The sequence below is a fragment of the Lagenorhynchus albirostris genome, chromosome 3 (genome assembly GCF_949774975.1).
Source record: "Lagenorhynchus albirostris chromosome 3, mLagAlb1.1, whole genome shotgun sequence".
Lineage (NCBI taxonomy): Eukaryota > Metazoa > Chordata > Mammalia > Artiodactyla > Delphinidae > Lagenorhynchus > Lagenorhynchus albirostris.
This window is the reverse complement of record NC_083097.1, coordinates 90,050,642-90,073,154: the sequence shown is the minus strand read 5'-3', so window position 1 is coordinate 90,073,154 and position 22,513 is coordinate 90,050,642. Positions and strand designations below refer to the sequence as shown.

At 36.1% G+C, this 22,513-nt stretch overlaps 1 protein-coding gene across 1 annotated transcript in view; it reads left to right on the top strand.

The window, feature by feature from the left end:
- TMEM232 (transmembrane protein 232) overlaps window positions 1-22,513 on the top strand; it is a 230,971-nt gene that overhangs the window by 205,323 nt on the left and 3,135 nt on the right. Inside the window, 1 exon segment of the mRNA XM_060146330.1 lies at window positions 21,513-21,606. Within this exon segment, the coding sequence (XP_060002313.1) occupies window positions 21,513-21,606 (94 nt within the window).

The following is a 22,513-nucleotide window of genomic DNA, read 5'->3' as shown; positions in this document are numbered from 1 at the left end:
AAGATTAGAGTAGTGGAGTGGACTAAAAAAAAAGACCCAGCTATATGCTGCCTAGAAGAGACTGACTTCAGTTCTAAAGGCATATAGAAACTCAAAATAAAGGGATAGAAAAAGATATTCCATGGAAATGAAATATAAAAGAGAACAACAGTAGCTATATTTACATTTGAAAAAATAGATTTTAAGTCAAAAACTAAACAAGAGTCAAAAAAGGTCATTATATAACAACAAAGGGGTCAATACATTAAGAGGATAAAACTATTGTAAATATATATGCATCCAACACTGGAGCACCAAAATATATTAAGCAAATACTAAAAGATCTGAAGGAAAAAAATGACAACACAATAATAATAAGAAATTTCAATACCTCACTTTCAACAATGGATAGAACATTCTGGCAGAAACATAAAAAGAAACATTGAACTTATTATAATTATACCAAATGGACTTAATGGATATATATATATATATATATATATATATATATATAAAACATTCCACCCAATAGCAGCATAATACACATTTTTCTCAAGTGCACACAGAACCTTCTCCAGGATGGATCATATGTTAGGCCACAAAAAAAAAAACTTAGCAAATTTAAGAGGACTGAAATCATACAGTGTAACTTTTCCAAACACTATGTTATAAAACTAGAAGAAGCTATAACAATTGTAAATATATATGCACCCCAACATAGGAGCACCTAAATACATAAAGCAAAAATTAATGGACATAAAGGGAATAATCAACAGTAACACAATAATAGTAGGGGACTGTGACACCCCACTTACATTAATGGATAGATTATCCAGACAGAAAATCAATAAGGAAACACAGGCCTTAAAGGACACATTAGTCCATATGGACTTCTTAACTGATATATATAGATCATTCCATCCGAAAACTGAAGAATACACATTCTTTTCAAGTGCACAAAGAACATTCTCCAGGATAGATCACATGCTGGGCCACAAAAGAAGACTTGGTAAATTTAGGAAAATTGAAATAATATCAAGCAAGCATCTTCTTCTATCACAATGCTGTGAGACTAAAATCAACTACAAGGAATCTGAGGCTGTGGAACCCACAGATTTGGAAGCCAGATTAAGGAACTTGAGCTTCCTAGGATTTTGGTATTCTCGGGATCCCTGGAAACAACCCCCATGGATACCAAGTGTCAACTGTATACCCAGAGGCAGAAACCACCCCACACAGCTTGCAGGATCTTGGTTCATGAGCAGGGGGTCAGGCTGAAGCTCCTGCGGTGGAAGCTCCAAGTCCGAACCACTGGACTAACAGAGAAATGCAGACTCCAGGGAATAGTCATCAAAGTGAGGTCTCATGGAGGTCCTCTTCTCAGCACCAAGACCCAGCTCTACCCCACAGCCTACAAACTACAATGTTGGAAGCCTCAGACCAAACAACCAGTAAGACAGGAACACAGTCCCACTCAAAAAGCAAAAAGAAAGAGACAGCAAAAAAATATGTCACAGATGAAGGAGCAAGGTAAAAACCTACAAGAATAAGTGAAGAGGAAATAGGCAATCTACCTGAAAAAGAATTCAGAGTAATGATAGTAAATATGATCCAGAATCTTGGAAATAGAAGGGAGGCACGGATTGAGAAAATACAAGAAATGTTTAACAAAGGTCTAGAAGAACTAAAGAACAAACAGACATGAACAACACAAACACTGAAATGAAAAATACACTAGAAGGAATCAATAACAGAATAACTGAGGCAGAAAAATAAGTGAGCTGGAAAACAAAATGGTGGAAATAACTGCTGAGGAGCAGAATAAAGAAAAGAGAATGAAAAGAATTGAAGGCAATCTCAGAGACCTCTGGAACAACACTAAACACACCAACATTCTAATTATAGGGGTCCCAGAAGAAGAAGAGAAAAAGAACAGGTTTGAGAAAATATTTGAAGAAATTATACTCAAAAACTTCCCTAACATGGGAAAGGAAATAGTCACCCAATTCAAGGAAGCACAGAGAGTCCCAAACAGGATAAACCCTAGGAAAGACACACCAAGTCACATATTAATCAAACTAACAAAAATTAAATTCAAAGAAAAAATATTAAAAGCAGCAAGGAAAAAACAAAAAAATGACCTTATGGGGATTCCTTTGTATGTTATCAGCTGATTTTTCAGCAGAAACTCTGCAGGCTAGAAGGGAGTGGCAGGATACTTAAAATGATGAAACAGAAAAACCTACAACCAAGGTTACTCTACCCAGCAAGGATCTCATTCAGGTTCAAGAGAGAAATCAAAAGCTTTGCAGACAAGCAAAAGATAAGAGAATTCAACACCACCAAACCAGCTTTACAAAAAATGCTAAAGAAACTTCTCTAGGGGGGAAACACAAGAGAAGGAAAAGACCCACAAAACCAAATCCAAAACAATTAGGAAAATGGTAATAGGAACATACATATTGATAGTAACCTTGAATGTAAATGGATTAAATGCCCCAACCAAAAGACACAGACTGGCTGACTGGATACAAAAACAAGACCCATATATACACTGTCTACAAGAGACCCACTTCAGACCTGGGGACACATACAGACTGAAAGTGAGGCGATGGAAAAAGATATTCCATGCAAATGGAAATCAAAAGAAAGCTGGAGTAGCAATACTTGTATCAGATAAAATAGACTTTAAAATAAAAACTGTTACAAGAGATAAGGAGGGACACTACATAATGATCAAGGGATCAATCCAAGAAGAAGATATAACAATTGTAAATATTTATGCACCCAACATAGGAGGACCTCAATACATGAGGCAAATGCTAATAACCATGAAAGGAGAAATCGACAGCAACACAATAATAGTAGGGGACTTAAACAGCCCACTTACACCAATGGACAGATCATCCAAACAAAATAAATAAGGAAACACAAGCTTTAAATGATACAATAGACCAGATAGATTTAATTGATATTTATAGAACATTCCACCCCAAAGTGGCAGTATACACTTTCTTCTTAAGTGCACATGGAACACTCTCCAGGATAGATCATCACATCTTGGGTCACAAATCAAGCCTCGGAAATTTTAAGACAATTGAAATCATATCAAGCATCTTTTCTGACCACAATGCTATGAGATTGGAAATCAATTACAGGAAAAAAACTGTAAAAAACACAAATACATGGAGGGTAAACAGTGCACTACTAAATAACCAAGAGATCACTGAAGAAATCAAAGAAGAAATTTAAAAATACATAAAAACAAATGACAGTGAAAACATGATGACCCAAAACCTATGGGATGCAGCAAAAGCAGTTCTAAGAGGGAAATTTATATCAATTGAATCTCACCTCAAGAAACAAGAAAAATCTCAAACTAACCCTACACTTAAAACAACTAGAGAAAGAAGAAAATAAAACCCCAAAGCCAGTAGAAGGAAAGACATCATAAAGATCAGAGCAGAAATAAATGAAATAGAAACGAAGAAAACAATAGAAAACATCAATAAATCTAAAAGCTGGTTCTTTGAGAAGATAAACAAAATTGATAAACCCTTAGCCAGACTCATCAAGAAAAAAGGTAGAGGATGCAAATTAACAAAATTAGAAATGAAAAAGGAGAAACCAGCCACAACTGACACTGCAGAAATACAAAGGATTATAAGAGACTACTACATATAATTATATGCCAAAAAAGTGGACAACCACCAACAAATTCTTGGAATGGTACAATTTTCCGAGACTGAACCAGGAAGAATTAGAAAATATAAACAGACCTATCACAAGTAATGAAATTGAAACTGTAATTAAAAATCTTCCAACAAATGAAAGTCTGGGACCAGATGGCTTCACAGGCGAATTCTATCAAACATTTAGAGAAGAGCTAACACTGATCCTTCTCAAACTCTTCCCAAAAATTGCAGAGGAAGGAACACTCCCAAATTCATTCTACAAAGCCACCATCACCCTGATACCAAAACAAGACAAACATATCAGAAAAAAAGAAAATTATAGACCAATATCACTGATGAACATAGATGCAAAAATCCTAAACAAAATGCTAGCAAACAGAATCCAACAACATATTAAAAGGATCATACACCATGATCAAGTGGGATTTATGCAAGGATTCTGCAGTATATGCAAATGAATCAGTGTGATACACCACATTAACAAATTAAGGAATAAAAAACATATGATCATCTTAATTAATGCAGAAAAAGCTTTTGACAGAATTCAAAACCAATTTGTGATAAAAACTCTCCTGGAAATGGGCATAGAGTGAACCTACCTCAATATAATAAAGGCCATATATGACAAACCCACAGCAAACATCATTCTCAATGGTGAAAAACAAAGTATTTCCACTAAGATCAGTAACAAGACAAGGATGTCTACTCTTGCCACTCTTATAGTTTTGGAAGTCCTACCCATGGCAATCAGAGAAGAAAAAAAAAAGGGATACAAATTGGAAAAGGAGAAGTAAAACTGTCACTGTTTGCAGATGACATGATACTATGCATAGTAAATTCTAAAGATGCCACAAGTAAACTACTAGAACGAATCAATGAATTTGGTAAGGTTGCAGGATACAAAATTAATGCACAGAAATCTCTGGCATCCCTACATACCAACAACAAAAGGTCAGAAAGAGAAATTAAGGAAACACTCCCATTTACCACTGCAACAAAAAGAATAAAATACCTAGGAATAAACCTGCCTAAGGAGGTGAAAGACTTGTACGCAGAAAAGTATAAAACACTGATAAAAGAAATCAAAGATGACATAAACAGATGGAGAGATATACCATGTTCTTGGGTTGGAAGAATCAACATTGTGAAAATGACTATACTACCCAAAGCAACCTACAGACTCAATGCAATCCCTATCAAACTACCAATGGCATTCTTCACAGAATTAGAGCAAAAAATTTTGCAACTCATATGGAAACACAAAAGACCCTGAATAGCCAAAGTAATCTTGAGAAGGAAAAATGGAGTTTTCAGGCTCCCTGACTTCAAACTATACCACAAAGCTACAGTATTCAAGACAGTATGGTACTGCCACAGAAACAAATATAGATCAATGGTATAGGATAGAATGCCTGGAGATAAACCCATGCACATAAGGTCACCTAATTTACAAAAAAGGAGGCAACAACACACAGTGGAGAAAAGGCAGCCTGTTCAATAAGTGGTGCTGGGAAAACTGGACAGCTACGTGTAAAAGAATAAAATTAGAACACTATGTAACACCATACATAAACATAAACTCCAAATGGATTAAAGACCTAAATGTAAGACCAGACACTATAAAACTCTTAGAGGAAAACATAGGAAAAACACTCTTTGACATAAACCACAGCAAGATCTTTTTTAACCCACCTCCTAGAGTAATGGAAATAAAAACAAAAAGAAACTAATGGAACTTAATGAAACTTCAAAGCTTTTGCACAGCAAAGGAAACCATAGACAAAACAAAAAGACAACCCTCACAATGGGAGAAAATATTTGCAAATAAAACAACAAAGGATTAATCTCCAAAATATACAGACAGCTCATGGAGCTCAATATCAAAAAACCAAACAATCCAGTTAAAAAATGGGCAGAAGACCTAAATAGACATTTCACCAAGGAAGACATACAGGTGGCCAAGAAGCACATGAAATGATGCTCAACATCACTAATTATTAGAGAAATGCAAATCAAAACTACAGTGAGGTATCACCTCATGCTGGTCAGAATGGCCATTATCAAAAAAGCTAGAAACAATAAATGCTGGAAAGGGTGTGGTGAAAATGGAACCCTCCTGCACTGTTGGTGGGAATGTAAATTGATACAACCACTATGGAAAATAGTATGGAGATTCCTTTAAAAAATTAAAAATAGAATTATCATATGACCCAGCAATCCCACTACTGGGCATATACCCTGAAAATACCATGATTCAAAAAGAGACATATACCACAATGTTCACTGCAGCACTATTTACAATAGCCAGGACATGGAACCAACCTAAATATCCATTGACAGATGAATGGATAAAGAAGATGTGGCACATATATACAATGGAATATTTCTCAACCATGAAAAGAAATGAAATTGATTTATTTGCAGTGAGGTGGATGGACCTAGAGTCTGTCATAAAAATTGAAGTAAGTCAGAAAGAGAAAAATACCGTATGTTAATGTATATATATATGAAATCTAAAAAAAAAAACATGGTACTTATGCAGGGCAGGAATAAAAATGTAGACATTGAGAATGGACTTGAGGACACAGGGTGGGAGGAGAAAGCTGGGGCAAAGTGAGAGTAGCATTGGCGTATGTACACTACTGAATGTAAAATAGTTAGCTAGTGGGAAGCAGCAGCATAGCACAGGGAGATCAGCTCGGTGCCTTGCAATGACCTAGATGGGTGGGATAGGGAGGATGGGAGGGAGGCTCAAGAGGGAGAGCATATGCGGACCTATGTATGCATATTGCTGACTCACTTTAGTGTACAAAATCGTACAGCAATTATATTCCAATAAAGATCTATTAAAGATCTTTATAAAGATAAAGATCTAAATAAAGATCTATATAAAGATCTATATCTATAAAGATATTCCAATAAAGATTATATCCCAATAAAGATCTATTAAAAAAATCAACTACAAGAAAAAGAAATTGTAAAAAACACAAACACATGGAAGCTAAACATATGCTACTAAATAAGCAATGGATCACTGAAGAAATCAAAAAGAAAATGAAAAAATACCTAGAGACAAATGAAAATGAAAACATGATGATCAAAAGCCTGTGGCATGCAGCAAAAGCAATTCCAAGAGGAAAGTTTATAGCAAAACAAGCTCACTTAGGAAACAAGAAAAATCTCAAATAAACAACCTAACTTTATACCTAAAGGAACTAGAGAAGGAGTACAAAGCCCAAAGTAGTAGAAGGAAAGAAATCATAAAGATTGGAGAAGAAATAAGTGAAATAGAAACTAAAAAAAAAATAGAAAATATCAATGAAGCTAAAAACTGGTTCTTTGAAAAGATAAACAAAATTGATAAACCTTTAACCAGGCTCATCAAGAAAAACAGGGAGTGGGCCTAAATCAATAAGATGAGGAAGGAAAAAGAAGTTATAACTGATAGCACAAATTACAAAAGATCATAAGAGATTACTATGAACAGCTATATGCCAATAAAATGGACAACCTAGAAGAAATGGACAAATTCTTAGAAATGTACAATCTCCCAAGATTCAACCAGGAATAAACAGAAAATGTGAACAGACCAATTACCTGTAATGAAATTGAATCAGTAATTTAGAAACTCCAAAAAAACAAAAGTCCAGGACCAGATGTCTTCACAGATGAATTCTACTAAACATTTAGAGAAGAATTAACACCTATCCTCTCAAATTATTCGAAAAATATTTGCAGAGGAAGGAATACTCCCAAGCTTTCTATGAGGCCAATATCACCCTGATACCAAAACCAGATAAAGATGTCACAAAAAAGAAAATTACAGGCCAGTATCACTGACGAATATAGACACAAACCTCCTCAACCAAATATTAGCAAACTGAACAATACATTAAAAGGATCAGGGAGGAACCAAGATGGTGGAGAAGGACGTGCTCTCACTCCCTCTTGCGAGAATACCAGAATCACAACTAGCTGCTGGGCAATCATCGACAGGAAGACACTGGAACTCACCAAAAAATATACCTCACATCCAAAGACAAAGGAGAAGCCACAGTGAGATGGTAGGAGGGGCGCAGTCATAGTAAAATCAAATCCCATAACTGTTGGGTGGGTGACTCACAGACTGGAGAACACTTACACCACAGAAGTCCACCGACTGGACTGAAGGTTCTGAGCCCCACGCCAGGCTTCCCAACCTGGGGGTCTGGGAACAGCGGGAGGAATTCCTAGAGAATCAGACTTTGAAGCTTAGTGGGAATTGATTGCAGGACTTCGACAGGACTGGGGGAAACAGACTCCACTCTTGGAGGGCACACACAATGTAGTGTGTGCATGGGGACCCAGGGGAAGGAGCAATGACCCCAGGGGGATGGAACCAGACCTACCTGCTAGTGTTGGGGGGTCTCCTGCAGAGACGGGGGGGTGGTGCTGTGGCTCACCGTGGGGACAAGGACACTGGCAACAGAAGTTCTCGGGAGTACACCTTGGCGTGAACCCTCCCAGAGTCTGTCATTAGCCACAACAAAGAGCCCAGGTAGGCTCCAGTATTGGGTTGCCTCAGGTCAAACAACCAACAGGGAGGGAACCCAGCCCCACCCATCAACAGTCAAGCAGATTAAAGTTTTACTGAGCTCTGCCCACCAGAGCAACAGTCAGCTTTACCCACCACCAGTCCCTCCCATCAGGAAACTTACACAAGCCTCTTAGACAGCCTCATCGACCAGAGGGCAGCCAGCAGAAGCAAGAAGAACTACAATCTTGCAGCCTGTGGAACAAAAACCACATTCACAGAAAGAAGACAAGATGAAAAGGCAGAGGGCTATGTACCAGATGAAGGGACAAGATAAAACCCCAGAAAAACAACTAAATGAAGTGGAGATAGGCATCCTTCCAGAAAAAGAATTCAGAATAATGATAGTGAAGATGATCCAGGACCTCAGAAAAAGAATGGAAGCAAAGATCAAGAAGATGCAAGAAATGTTTAACAAAGACCTAGAAGAATTAAAGAACAAACAAACAAAGATGAACAATACAATAACTGAAATGGAAACTACACTAGAAGGAATCAATAGCAGAATAACTGAGGCAGAAGAACGGATAAGTGACCTGGAAGACAGAATGGTGGAATTCACTGCTGTGGAATAGAATAAAGAAAAAATGAAAAGAAATGAAGACAGCCTAAGAGACCTCTGGGACAACATTAAACACAACAACATTTGCATCACAGGGGTCCCAGAAGGAGAAGAGAGAGAGAAAGGACCCGAGAAAATATTTGAAGAGATTATAGTGGAAAACTTCCCTAACATGGGAAAGGAAATAGCCACCCAAGTCCAGGAAGCTCAGACAGTCCCATACAGTATAAACCCAAGGAGAAACACACCGAGACACATAGTAATCAAATTGGCAAAAATTAAAGACAAAGAAAAATTATTGGAAGCAGCAAGGGAAAAATGACAAATAACATACAAGGGAACTCCCATAAGGTTAACAGCTGATTTCTCAGCAGAACGTCTACAAGCCAGAAGGGAGTGGCATGATATACTTAAAGTGATGAAAGGGAGGAAGCTACAACCAAGATTACTCTACCTGGCAAGGATCTCATTCAGATTTGATGGAGAAATCAAAAGCTTTACAGGCAAGCAAAAGCTAAGAGAATTCAGAACCACCAAACCAGCTCTACAACAAATGCTAAAGGAACTTCTCTAAGTGGGAAACACAAGAGAAGAAAAGGATCTACGAAAAAAACCCAAAACAAGTAAGAAAATGGTCATAGGAACATACATATCGATAATTACCTTAAACGGGAATGTATTAAATGCTCCAGCCAAAGGACACAGGCTTGCTGAATGGATACAAAAACAAGATCCATATATATGCTGTCTACAAGAGACCCACTTCAGACCTAGGGACACATACAGACTGAAAGTGAGGGGATGGAAAAAGATATTCCATGCAAATGGAAATCAAAAGAAAGCTGGAGTAGCTATACTCATATCAGATAAAATAGACTTTAAAATACAGAATGTTACAAGAGACAAGAAAGGACACTACATAATGATCAAGGAATCAATCCAAGAAAAAGATATAACAATTTTAAATATATATGCCTTCAACATAGGAGCACCTCAATACATAAGGCAACTGCTAACAGCTCTAAAAGGGGAAATCAACAGTAACACCATAATAGTGGGGGACTTTAACACCTCACTTACACAAATGGACAGATCATCCAAAATGAAAATAAATAACAGAAGCTTTAAATGACACAATAGACCAGATAGATTTAACTGATATTTATAGGATATTCCATCAAAACCCAGCATATTACACTTTCTTCTCAAGTGCGCATGGAACATTCTCCAGGATAGATCACATCTTGGGTCACAAATAAAGCCTCAGAAAATTGAAATCATATCAAGCATCTTTTCTGACAACAATGCTATGAGATTAGAAATGAATTACAGGGAAAAAAACGTAAAAAACACAAACACATGGAGGCTAAACAATACATTACTAAACAACCAAGAGGTCACTGAAGAAATCAAAGAGGAAATCAAAAACCACCTAGAGACAAATGACAATGAAAAAACGATCCAAAACCTATGGGATGCAGCAAAAGCAGTTCTAAGAGGGAAGTTTAGAGCTATACAAGCCTACCTCAAGAAACAAAAAAAATCTCTATTAAACAATCTAAACTTACACCTAAAGGAACTAGAGAAAGAAGAACAAACAAAACCTAAAGGTAGCAGAAGGAAAGAAAGCATAAAGATCAGAGAAGGAATAAATGAAATAAAAACAAAGAAAATAGCAAAGATCAATAAAACTAAAAGCTGGTTATTTGAGAAGATAAACAAAATTGATAAACCATTAGCCAGACTCATCCAGAAAAAGAGGGAGAGGACTCAAATCAATAATATTAGAAATGAAAAAGAAGCTACAACAGATACCGCAGAAATACAAAGCATCCTAAGAGACTATTACAAGCAACTCTATGCCAATAAAATGGACAACCTGGAAGAAATGGACAAATTCTTAGAAAGGTAAAACCTTCCAAGACTGAACCAGGAAGAAACAGAAAATATGAACAGACCAATCAAAAGTAATGAAATTGAAACTGTGATTAAAAATCTTCCAACAAACAAAAGTCCAGGACCAGATGGCTTCACAGGTGAATTCTATCAAACATTTAGAGAAGAGCTAACACCCATGCTTCTCACACTCTTCCAAAAAATTGCAGAGGAAGGAACACTCCCAAACTCATTCTATGAGGCCACCACCACCCTGATACCAATACCAGACAAAGATACTACAAAAAAAGAGAATTACAGACCAATATCACTGATGAATATAGATGCAAAAATCCTCCACAAAATACTAGCAAACAGAATCCAACAACACATTAAAAGGATCATACACCATGATCAAGTGGGATTTATCCAAGGGATGCAAGGATTCTTCAATATCGGCAAGTCAATCAATGTGATACACCATATTAACAAATTGAAGAATAAAAACCATATGATCAGCTCAATAGATGCAGAAAAAACTTTTGACAAAATTCACCACCCATTTATAATAAAAACTCTCCAGAAAGTGGGCACAGAGGGAACCTACCTGAACATAATAAAGGCCATATATGACAAACCTACAGCAAACATCATTCTTAATGTTGAAAAACTGAAAGCATTTCCTCTAAGACCAGGAACGAGACAAGGATGTCCACTCATACCACTATTATTCAGCATAGTTTTGGAAGTCCTAGCCACAGCAGTTAGAGAAGGAAAAGAAATAAAAGGAATACAAATTGGAAAAGAAAAAGTAAAACTGTCACTGTTTGCAGATGACATGATACTATACATAGAGAATCCTAAAAATGCCAGGAGAAAACTACTAGAACTAATCAATGAATTTGGTAAAGTTGCAGGATACAAAACTCTTGCATTCCTATACACTAATGATGAAAAATCTGAAAGAGAAATTAAGGAAACACTCCCATTTGCCATTGCAACAAAAAATATTACATACCTAGGAATAAAGCTACCTAGGGAGACAAAAGTCGTGTATGCAGAAAACTATAAGACACTGATGAAAGAAATTAAAGATGATACCAACAGATGGAGAGATATACCATGTTCTTGGATTGGAAGAATCAATATTGTGAAAATGACTATACTACCCAAAGCAATCTACAGATTCAATACAATCCCTATCAAATTACCAATGGCATTTTTTACAGAACTAGAACAAATCATCTTAAAATTTGTATGGAGACACAAAAGAGCCCAAATAGCTAAAGCAGTCTTGAGGGGAAAAAACGGAGCTGGGGGAATCAGACTCCCTGACTTCAGACTATACTACAAAGCTACAGTAGTTAAGACAATATGGTACTGGCACAAAAAGAGAAACAGAGATCAATGGAACAAGATTGAAAGCCCAGAGATAAACCCATGCACCTATGGTCAACTAATCTGTGACAAAGGAGGCAAAGATATACAATGGAGAAAAGTCAGTCTCTTCAGTAAGTGTTGCTGGGAAAACTGGACAGCTACACGTAAAAGAATTAAATTAGAACACTCCCTAACACCATACACAAAAATAAACTCAAAATAGTTTCGAGACCTAAATGTTAGACCAGACACTATAAAACTCTTAGAGGAAAACATAGGAAGAACACTCTTTGACATAAATCACAGCAAGGTCTTTTTTGATCTACCTCTTAGAGTAATGGAGATAAAAAGAAAAATAAACAAATGGGACCTAATGAGACTTCAAAGCTTTTGCACAGCAAAGGAAACCATAATCAAGATGAAAAGACATCCCTCAGAATGTGAGAAAATATTTGCAAACAAATTAATGGACAAAGGATTAATCTCCAAAATATATAAATAGCTCATGCAGCTCAATATTAAAGAAACAAACAACCCAATCCAAAAATGGGCAGAAGACCTAAATAGACATTTCTCCAAAGAAGACACACAGATGGCCAAGAAGCACATGAAAAGCTGCTCAACATCACTAATTATTAGAGAAATGCAAATCAAAACTACAATGAGGTATCACCTCACACCAGTTAGAATAGGCATCATCAGAAAATCTACAAACAACAAATGCTGGAGAGGGTGTGGAGAAAAGGGAACCCTCTTGCACTGTTGGTGGGAATGTAAATGGATACAGCCACTATGGGGAACAGTATGGAGGTTCCTAAAAAAACTAAAAATAGAATTACCATATGATCCGGCAATCCCACTACTGGGCATATACTCAGAGAAAACCATAATTCAAAAAGACACATGCACCCCAATGTTCATTGCAGCACTATTTACAATAGCCAGGTCATGGAAGCAACCTAAATGCCCATCAACAGATGAATGGATAAAGAAGTTGTGGTACACATATACAATGGAATATTACTCAGCCCTAAAAAGGAATGAAATTCAGTCATTTGTTGAGATGTGGATGGACCCAGAGACTGTCATACAGAGTGAAGTAAGTTAGAAAGAGAAAAACATATATCGTATATTAATGCATGTATGTGGAACCTAGAAAAATGGTACAGATGAACCAGTTTGAAGGGCAGAAATTGAGACACAGATGTAGAGAACAAACGTATGGACACCAAGGTGGGAAAAACCACAGTGGGGCGGGGATTGTGGTGTGTTGAATTCGGTGATTGGGATTGCCATGCATACACTGATGTGCATAAAATTGATGACTAATAAGAACCTGCAGTATAAAAAAAACAAACAAATATAAAAAACAACTAATACTAAACTGTCTTTGGGTTATTTGTATGGAAATATGTTAATATAAATGTTTCAGACATTACATGAAATTTCTAAAAATCTTATATGTTCTGGTATAATGTTATAAGTCATAATTCTGGTTATTACTTTAAAATGTATATCTCAGAAATAACTAAATTTCCTTGTCAATTACATTATTATGAGCTTTCATAAAATCTTTAACCATGGTCATTTTTAAGTCTTTTGTCATTTACAGACAGTTCTGGGTGTACTCTGATGCTTCTGCAAAAGTGTTCCTATAATAGGGTTTCATCTTCAAGGAATTCATGGAAAAGACTCTGACAAGTACAGGTTTCTGTTAACTGACTATACTGCTGAACTGCATGAATAAGCATTTTCAGAACTCTAATGGAAAACTGATGAATTCATAAAAGTGCTAACAAAAGATCAAGATGAAACAAAAATTAATTACATGGGACTGAGTGAACTGATGAGGATGATTATAATTTTTGTGACTTTCTGTTTGAATAATAAAAAAAAAATCCCACAAGGACTCAGAGGCAAAAAATATACAAATCAATTTTCACTGCAAAGTAAAGGAGCTGTTACAGTGGAGGATTACCGGACTGAATGTCAATATTATGACATAGTATGAGTGTGTTTTGTGTTTGGTAATTGCAATCATTGTTGCTTTTGTTGTGGTCATCCATTTACAATGCTTGGTGTCAGTTTATTTATCTCTTGTAAAAATAAAATACAGTGTGTGTTTGTGAGAAAAAAATAAAATAAAAAGGATCAGACACCATGATCACAAGGGACTTATCCCAGGGATGCAAGAATTTTTTAATATCTGCATATCAATCAGTGTGGCACACCACATTAACAAACTGAAGAATAGAAACAGTATGATCATCTCAATAAATGCAGGAAAAACTTCTGCCAAATTTCAAAATCCATTTATTTAAAAAATTCTCCAGATAGTGTGCATAAAGGAAGCATACCTCAACATAATAAAGGCCATATATGACAAACCCATAGCTAACATCATACTCAATGGTGAAAAGCTGAAAGCATTTCCTCTAACATCAAGAATAAGACAAGGTTGCCCACTTTTGTTACTTGTATTCAACATGGTATTGGAAGTCCTAGCCACAGTAATCAGAGAATAAAAAAGAAATAAAAGGAATCCACATTGGAAAGCAAAAGTAAAACTGTCACTGTTTGCAGGTGACATGATACTATATATAAAAAATCCTAAAGTTGACACCAGAAAACTACTAGAGCTCATCAATGAATTTGGTAAAGTTTGCAGGATATAAAATTAATACACAGAAATCTCTTGCATTAATATACACTAACAGACTATCAGAAAGAGAAATTAATGAAACCAACCCATTTACCATCACATCAAAAATCATAAAATACCTAGACATAAATTTACCTAAGGAGGTAAAAGACCTGTACTCAGAAAACTGTAAGACACTGCTGAAAGAAATCGAAGACAACACAAAGAGATGGAAAGATAAACCGTGTTCCTTGATTGTAAGAATTAATATTGTTACAAGGGCCAAACTACCCAAGGCAGTGTACAGATTCAGTTCAATCCCTATCAAAATACCAAGGGCAGTTTTCATAGAACTAGAACAAATAATTTTCAAATGTATACAGAAACACAAAAGACCCTGAATAGGTGAAACAATCTTGAGAAAAGAAGAACAGAGCTGGAAGAATCATGCTCTCTGACTTCAGTCTATACTCCAAAGCTTCAGTAAACAAATCAGTATGGTACTGGCTAAAAGCAGACACATACATTAATGGAACAGAATAGACAGCCCAGAAATGCTCACACACTTATGGTAAATTAATCTATGACAAAGAGGCATGGATATACAATGGAGAAAAAACAGTCTCTTTAAAAAGTGGTGCTGGGACAAATGCACAGCTACATGTAAAAGAATGAAATTAGAACATTCTCTAACACCATATACATAAATAAACTCAAAATGGATTAAAGGCCTAAATGTAAATAAAAGTAAAGACCTAAATGTAAGACCACAACCCATAAAACTCCTAGAGCAATACATAGGCTGACATTTTTGGGGGGATCTTTCTCTTAAAGCACAGGAAATAAACAAATGTGACCTATTTAAACTTGAGCTTTTGCACAAAAAATGGCAATCATCAACAAAACAGAAAGACATCCTACTGAATGGGAGAAAATATCTGTAAATGGTATGACCAATAAGGGGTTAACCTCCAAAATATATAAACATCTCATACAACTCAACATCAAGAAAACAAACAACTCGATTTTTAAAATGGAAAGATCTGAATAGACATTTTTCCAAAAAGGACATGCAGATAGCCAACAGGCACATGAAAAGCTACTCTACATCATTAATCATATGGAAAATGCAAATCAAGATCACAATGAGCTATCACCTCACACTTGTCAGAATGGCTTTCTTCAAAAAGAACACATATAACAAACATTGGCAAGGATGTAGAGAAAAGGGACCTCTTGTACACTCTTATTGGGAATGTAAACTGGTGCAGCCACTGTGGAAAACAGTATGGAGGTTTCTCAAAAAACTAAAAACAGAACTACCATATGACCTAGCAATTCCACTCCTGGGTGTATATCCAAGAAAACAGAAAACAACAAACAAAAACTCAAAGCACTAATTAAAAAACAAACAAACATGCATCCCAATGTTCACTGCAGCATTATTTACAATTGCCAAGATATGGAAGCAACCTAAGTGTTCATCAGCAGATGAATAAAGATGTGGTATGTATATGTACAATGGATTACTACTCACTCATGAAAAAGAATGAAAATTTTCCATTTGCTACATGGATTGACTTGAAGGATCTTATGCTAAGTGAAATAAGTCAGACAGAAAAACTTTATGATATCACTTATATGTGAAATCTAAAAAATACAACAAACTAGTCAATATAACAAAGCAGAAAGAGACTCACAGATATAATGAACTAGTGGTTACCAGTAGGAAGAGAGAAGAGGAAGGGGCAAGATAGGGGTAGTGAACAAAGAGGTATAAACTATTATGTATAAAGTAAGCTACAAGGATTCCAAAAGAGGAAATAGAGCCAATATTTACAATAACTATAAATGGAGTATAACCTTTAAAGCTGTAAATCACTGTATTGTACACCTGTTACTTATATAATGTACGTGAAATATACTGCAATAAATTTTTTTATTTAAAAATAAATAAAAATTTTAAAAAATGGACACATTAGAAGGATCATACACCATGATCATGTGGGATTTACCTCTTGAATGCAGGGATGATTCAACATATTTAAATCAATAAATGTGATATACCACATTGATAGAATGAAAGATAGAAACCATATGATTATCTCACTAGATGAAGAAAAAGCATTTGACAAAATTCAAATTTTCACATTTTCATGATAAAAACTCAACAAATTGGGTATAGAAGGGGTATACTTCAAGATAACAAAGGACATAAATGATAAGCCCACAGCTAACATTATACTCAATTACAATTATTTGGAATAAGTTAAGTTTAGAATCAGTGAAAGGTCCTATATCCATGACATTTTTGAGAATCATACATCCATGCTGGACCTCAAAAATGAAAATGAAGTATACTAGAGAAAATGCCAACCAATGAGTCTGTGCGTGTTCAGTTTCTCTCATAAAAAAGTGGGATAAAGGATCAAGTCATTCAATTGCTGAACAAGGATATAATTCTGTGGTTTGTTTAAATAATACAGTATCTTCCCCTTATTGGGTAATTCCAAAGATTATTATAGTCTGCCTGAGATAAAAGCAAACAGAGGAACAGAGTGATAAATAATACTAAGTGGCAGGATGAAAATTTGCTTAGAGATCAGAGTCCAGAACCTGCTAAATTGATTAGGTCAGAGTGGGAGATGCAGGATTAAAAAGGCCTGAGACATGGTTATTCATGTGCTCCTGGGGAATACCTTCTGAAGCATGCTCACTCCATATTTTACATCCTCAGAAGAGCTTGGGGACTTGAAAAACCATAACTCTATAAGGAACAGTATTATCCCTTGTTTTGGTTTTCTTGTGTGTGTTGTTTTTTCTTTTTGTAAGTATCTCTGTATATTTCTTATCCTTGATATATTTAAAAAAAAATGAACATGTCCTAAATGTCTTTTCTTCAGTCTGTAATCATCCTATTGGGACAAAACTATGCATAACTCATTCAGGAAATTTTCTCTTACTCTCAGACTAAGTTCAATTATGTCATCTGCCATGTTTGTCCACCAGAGAACCCTGTTTTACAGCAATTTTTCCAGTGTACTATAAATGTCTCTTTACATGTCTCCCTCCCATGTGAACTTTGAATTTCTGGACTGCAATATCTAAGTTAAATTTTTTTCTCTTCTCAGTCCTTATAATAACATTCCTCCTGCAATAAATGTTTGAGCAAATGAATGAATAAAATGTGACCTTATCTGGGTAGCTAAGATAAGGATTTCAAGATGAGATCATCTTGAATTAGGGTGTATCAAAGAGAAACTGCACCAGACAAATTAAACAGGTGAAGAAAACTTTACTCAAGTCTTGCAATAGGGGAGAGAGATTGAACTTAACTCCCCTGAAACAAAAGACAGGAGGTTTTTTGATGCTGGGGTGAGCTAGTGGAAAAGTATTGGAAGATGTTAGAGGAGAGGTTGGTCAATGTGATTAGGTCATTGTGTTTGCTAATTGCCACCTAAGTTAGATTCCTACTCTTCCACAGAGACTGGAAGATAGGAGCACTATCTTTCTTGATGATTTTATTTTAAAGGGATGGCTCCCAGGTCCTTGAGAAAAGTGTTCCTGGATAATAGAACTGGCAAACGGCTGGGAGAAGAGAAATAATTTACAATTGCAAGTTTTCTACAGTAAAAGCTCTAAGACAAGGGAGATCAGGTGCCTAGAGTCAGGAAGAAGCCTGTCTAAGCTTTAGTCAAGCTTTAGCTTTAGGGAAAGTTAAGGCTGTCTTGGTCACATGGGCCTTAAATCCACAGTGTCCTTGTGTCCTTGTAAGAGACAGAAAAGAAGCAGACATAGAGACATGGAAGGAGAAGGCCATTTGAAGACAGAGACAAAGATGGGAGTGATGTATCTACAAGCCAAAGAATGCTAAGGATTTCCAACAGCTACTAGAAGCTAAGAGAAGCCTGGAATGCATTCTCCCCAGAGCCTTCAGAGGAACCAACCCTGCCAACACCTTGATTTAGGACTTCTGGCCTCTAGAACTGTGAGAAAATGGATTTCTGGTTTTTAAGACTACCAATTTGTGGTAATTTGTTATGGTACACCAAGGATTGTAATATACCATGTTTCTGGGAAGATTTTTCTCTACTTCCCATTTAATTCCAAACATAAGAATTGTACATCTCATTTAAGCCTCATCTTAATTGTTTTGTCTTCCATTACTTTTTCTCTTATTCTCTTCTCTTTTAGTACCACCTAAAAGTCATGGCTTATCCCTCTGAATTTTTTTGATAATGATAATGACAAGGATAGTATAGCTGATACTTGTTTAGTATTTGCTCCATCAAAGGTATTTATGTCTTATCCCTTTTTAATTTTTATAAATACATAACAAGGAAGGTACTATTATTTTTTTGTATTAAAAATGGAGACAGTAAGGAACAGAGTGATAAATAATACTAAGTGGCAGGATGAAAATTTGCTTAGAGATCTGAGTCCAGAACCTGTTTCTTAACCATTTTACTACATTTTTCTGTTTATATCATTGAATACTTATCTCTCTTATGTCTCATGTTGTATTATAGTTATTTATACATTTTTCTTTTCCAGTACAAACTATTCAACTGAGATAACTAGAAATCAGGTGCACAAGCATATCCATCTAATCTTCCCATTTTAAAGGCTTTCTAACATTATGTATATTGTTATGCATGTCTTTATCTTAAACTTTTATAATTCAAGAAGGAATTTGAGGCAACTTGCTTGAACACCTTTAACCTTTAACTAATTTAAAAGTTCTGTCTCATTTATCTTTTCAAAGCATTTAGCACAATTCTTTGAATATCAGAAGTGTCCTGATTTTGTTGAATGAATATAGTTAACCCAAGTCTCAGCCACAGATGCCCCCTAACTCCCCAGCATTCTAGAATCATTTTAATATTTCAGTAGAATGGCTAGGGCCCCTATTCTACATGCAGTGGGAAGCTTATTGCTCTTCTGCCCCACAATACTTGTGAATCTTATGGGTTAGGAGAGGGCTCCATATATTTTCCCTGGTCACCTATCACTTGAGTTATTTCCCTTTGAATCCCTGCTATTAGCTCCACTCTAACGACCTACCTCTTGAGATTGTCGTCTTCTTGCTCTACTGGACACTGCTCTGCTGACATAAGAGTGTTGTGTGGTAGACTCTTCTTGATGGCCTGGAATATAAAGGGGATTAAAACATCACAACTTTCATTTATTCATTCAGTAATTTACCAAATATACACACATTCATTCAGTGTCTAGTGCCACCGTGTAGGTCACTGTGGAGTCAATGATAAAAAAAACAAAGTCTCCACAATCATGTAGCTCCTATTTCTAGTCAGGAAAAAAAAATTTCATACAGGCTCACAGATAAATGTGAAGTTATGATTGAGATAAGTATGATGAAGGAAATGCCCATGGCGGATTGAGAGCTATGGTAGTGGGCTTGAACTGAGAAGCTGAAGAAAAAGTAAGCATTAACCAGCCCTGCAGCAGAGAGAGAGGAGGAGGAGAAGGACATTGGAGAAAGGGGTGGTGACAGCATGTGCAAATAAACAATAGTCAGGTGGAGCAAGGCACATCACAGTAACTGCAAGAAAGCCCATGTATTAGGAACGCATAGACCTGGGCCCAGAAGGGAGAAAAGTAAGTCTGGAGAAGCCACGCAAGCCACTTAAACAAATGCACAGTCTACATCAGGCTTCCTCAACAAGGAATATAATCTTACTCCTAAAGTTAATGCGGAATTACTGAAGAGTTTGAAGTCAGGGATTGACATGATCCACATTGTATTTTGAAAAAAAAAAATTCTGGCTACTGTATAGAGACAAGAATAAAAAGGGTAAGACATGGTGGATGCAGGGATTATAAAAAGGGAGGCCTTAATCCAGGTAAGAGATGATGGTTTAGATTAGGAAAATGATGATGGAGATGACGATAAATGGAAGGATTTGAGAAGTGTTTAGTGCAGCATAAAGCAACCTAGTGATATGAGAGAAGCATGTCAAAAAGGGTATAGACAACAGCTTGAAAAAGTGCATATTAGACATTATAGTCTTAAAAACTGATCAGACTTTTTGAATATGGAAATTTTCACCAGCTCTGTCTCTCCTTAGACTCTTTCCTAAGAGCTTTTCTTTTAAACCCACTTTCTCTCCTTCAAAACCATATTCTCTATCACCATTTTGTTGCATCACATATTTCTGAGCTCACAATAATTTCTTCATAATAAATTTAATAATATAATTATGTGGATGGTTTAATACTAAATCTCCACTAGTTTAGGACCCAGCTTTGTACTGCCAACACTTCCATTGAGCTGTTGCTAAATTTTCTGCCACAGTTCCACCCTTATTTGAGAGAAGTATTGAAGTCACATCATTTTTTTTTCTTTTTTAATATATCTTAGATCAAATTCTTAGGCTTAGAATTCCACCAGCACTTCCAGGGTCATGGGGCTGTGTACAGCGACGGGCACTTTCATCTCCCTGTTGGGCATAGTCTATTTCAGGCTCCCTTAAGCCTTTCATACTCTAGCCTCTCATTTGCTACTGACCAGCTGTAGTATTTACATCTCCTAGGAGAAGATTGCCTTTTTATTATTTTCTAGTTCTCATTCTCTATGTCATGCCCTACCCTCAGAAATGTCAGTTTTAAGAACCCAAATGGCTTACAGAAATTAAAAGCTAATATGTAGTAGTCTACACAGAGTAGTTTTCTATGTTAACAATATAGAATCAAAAATCTTAATAATGAGGATTTGTAAATCTATATATTCCGGGGAGGAAGACTATCTATACCTAATATTGGATCTGTTCTTGTGCTCTTTTGAAGAGAACATTCTTCTAAGCCAGAAATCCCCTTGTTTGCATATCCAGATTTTTTTACCAAGGCGGACAAAGAGTTGGCAAGAATCATTGACCATCACGTGAGATTGACTTTCTTAAACTAGAAGCAAAAGCTTTGTTCTTTAAAGGCATTTTGAATCAGAAAGTGTAGTTCTGAGATGGAAACATTAATACATGGAACTCAAAAGTAGAACCATGATTGAGATTTGCCAAACTGAATTATATCTCACTGTACTATCTATATACCTCAGTGCCTTCACTGGGTTACAGAAAATTTGGCTTTCTGCCATTTACAAAATACTAGCCTTATCCTGTTTCCTGAATTAGTTCTGATTTTTTTGTGACAAGAATCTGATACTGAACACTGAATTCTTCTGTAGTGTAGTTTTAACAACAGAATAAAAATCTTTTGACTCAATTTTCAGTGACTATTCTTTACCCCTGAAATATTAGAAAGACTTTAATCATTCTGTTCTTGGTATCAGTTAAATAAGCAGTGACAATACAAGGCCATTTACTTAACATATTTTAATCCACTAAGCTATATTTTTTTTTCTTTTTTTTTTGCGGTACACGCGCCTCTCACTGTTGTGGCCTCTCCCGTTGCGGAGCACAGGCTCCGGACGCGCAGGCTCAGCGGCCATGGCTCACAGGCCCAGCCGCTCCGCAGCATGTGGGATCTTCCCGGACCGGGGCAGGAATCCGTGTCCCCTCCATCGGTAGGCGGACTCCCAACCACTGAGCCACCACGGAAGCCCCCAAATCATTTTATGACTACTTCTTTTTAGGAGTAGAGTTGGAGTAGGAGAGAGAGTACTTATTTTTGTCTTTTCTTTTAATACAATATAGATTCAATCGCATACAGAATGTGTTTAAATTATTTTTATCACCAGTTCAGTATTATTTCTCAGATTGTATTTATAGTCCCATGGTTTACATTCCTTTTAATTAGTGATATTTTGGGAAAGAATAAGTGATTATCTCATT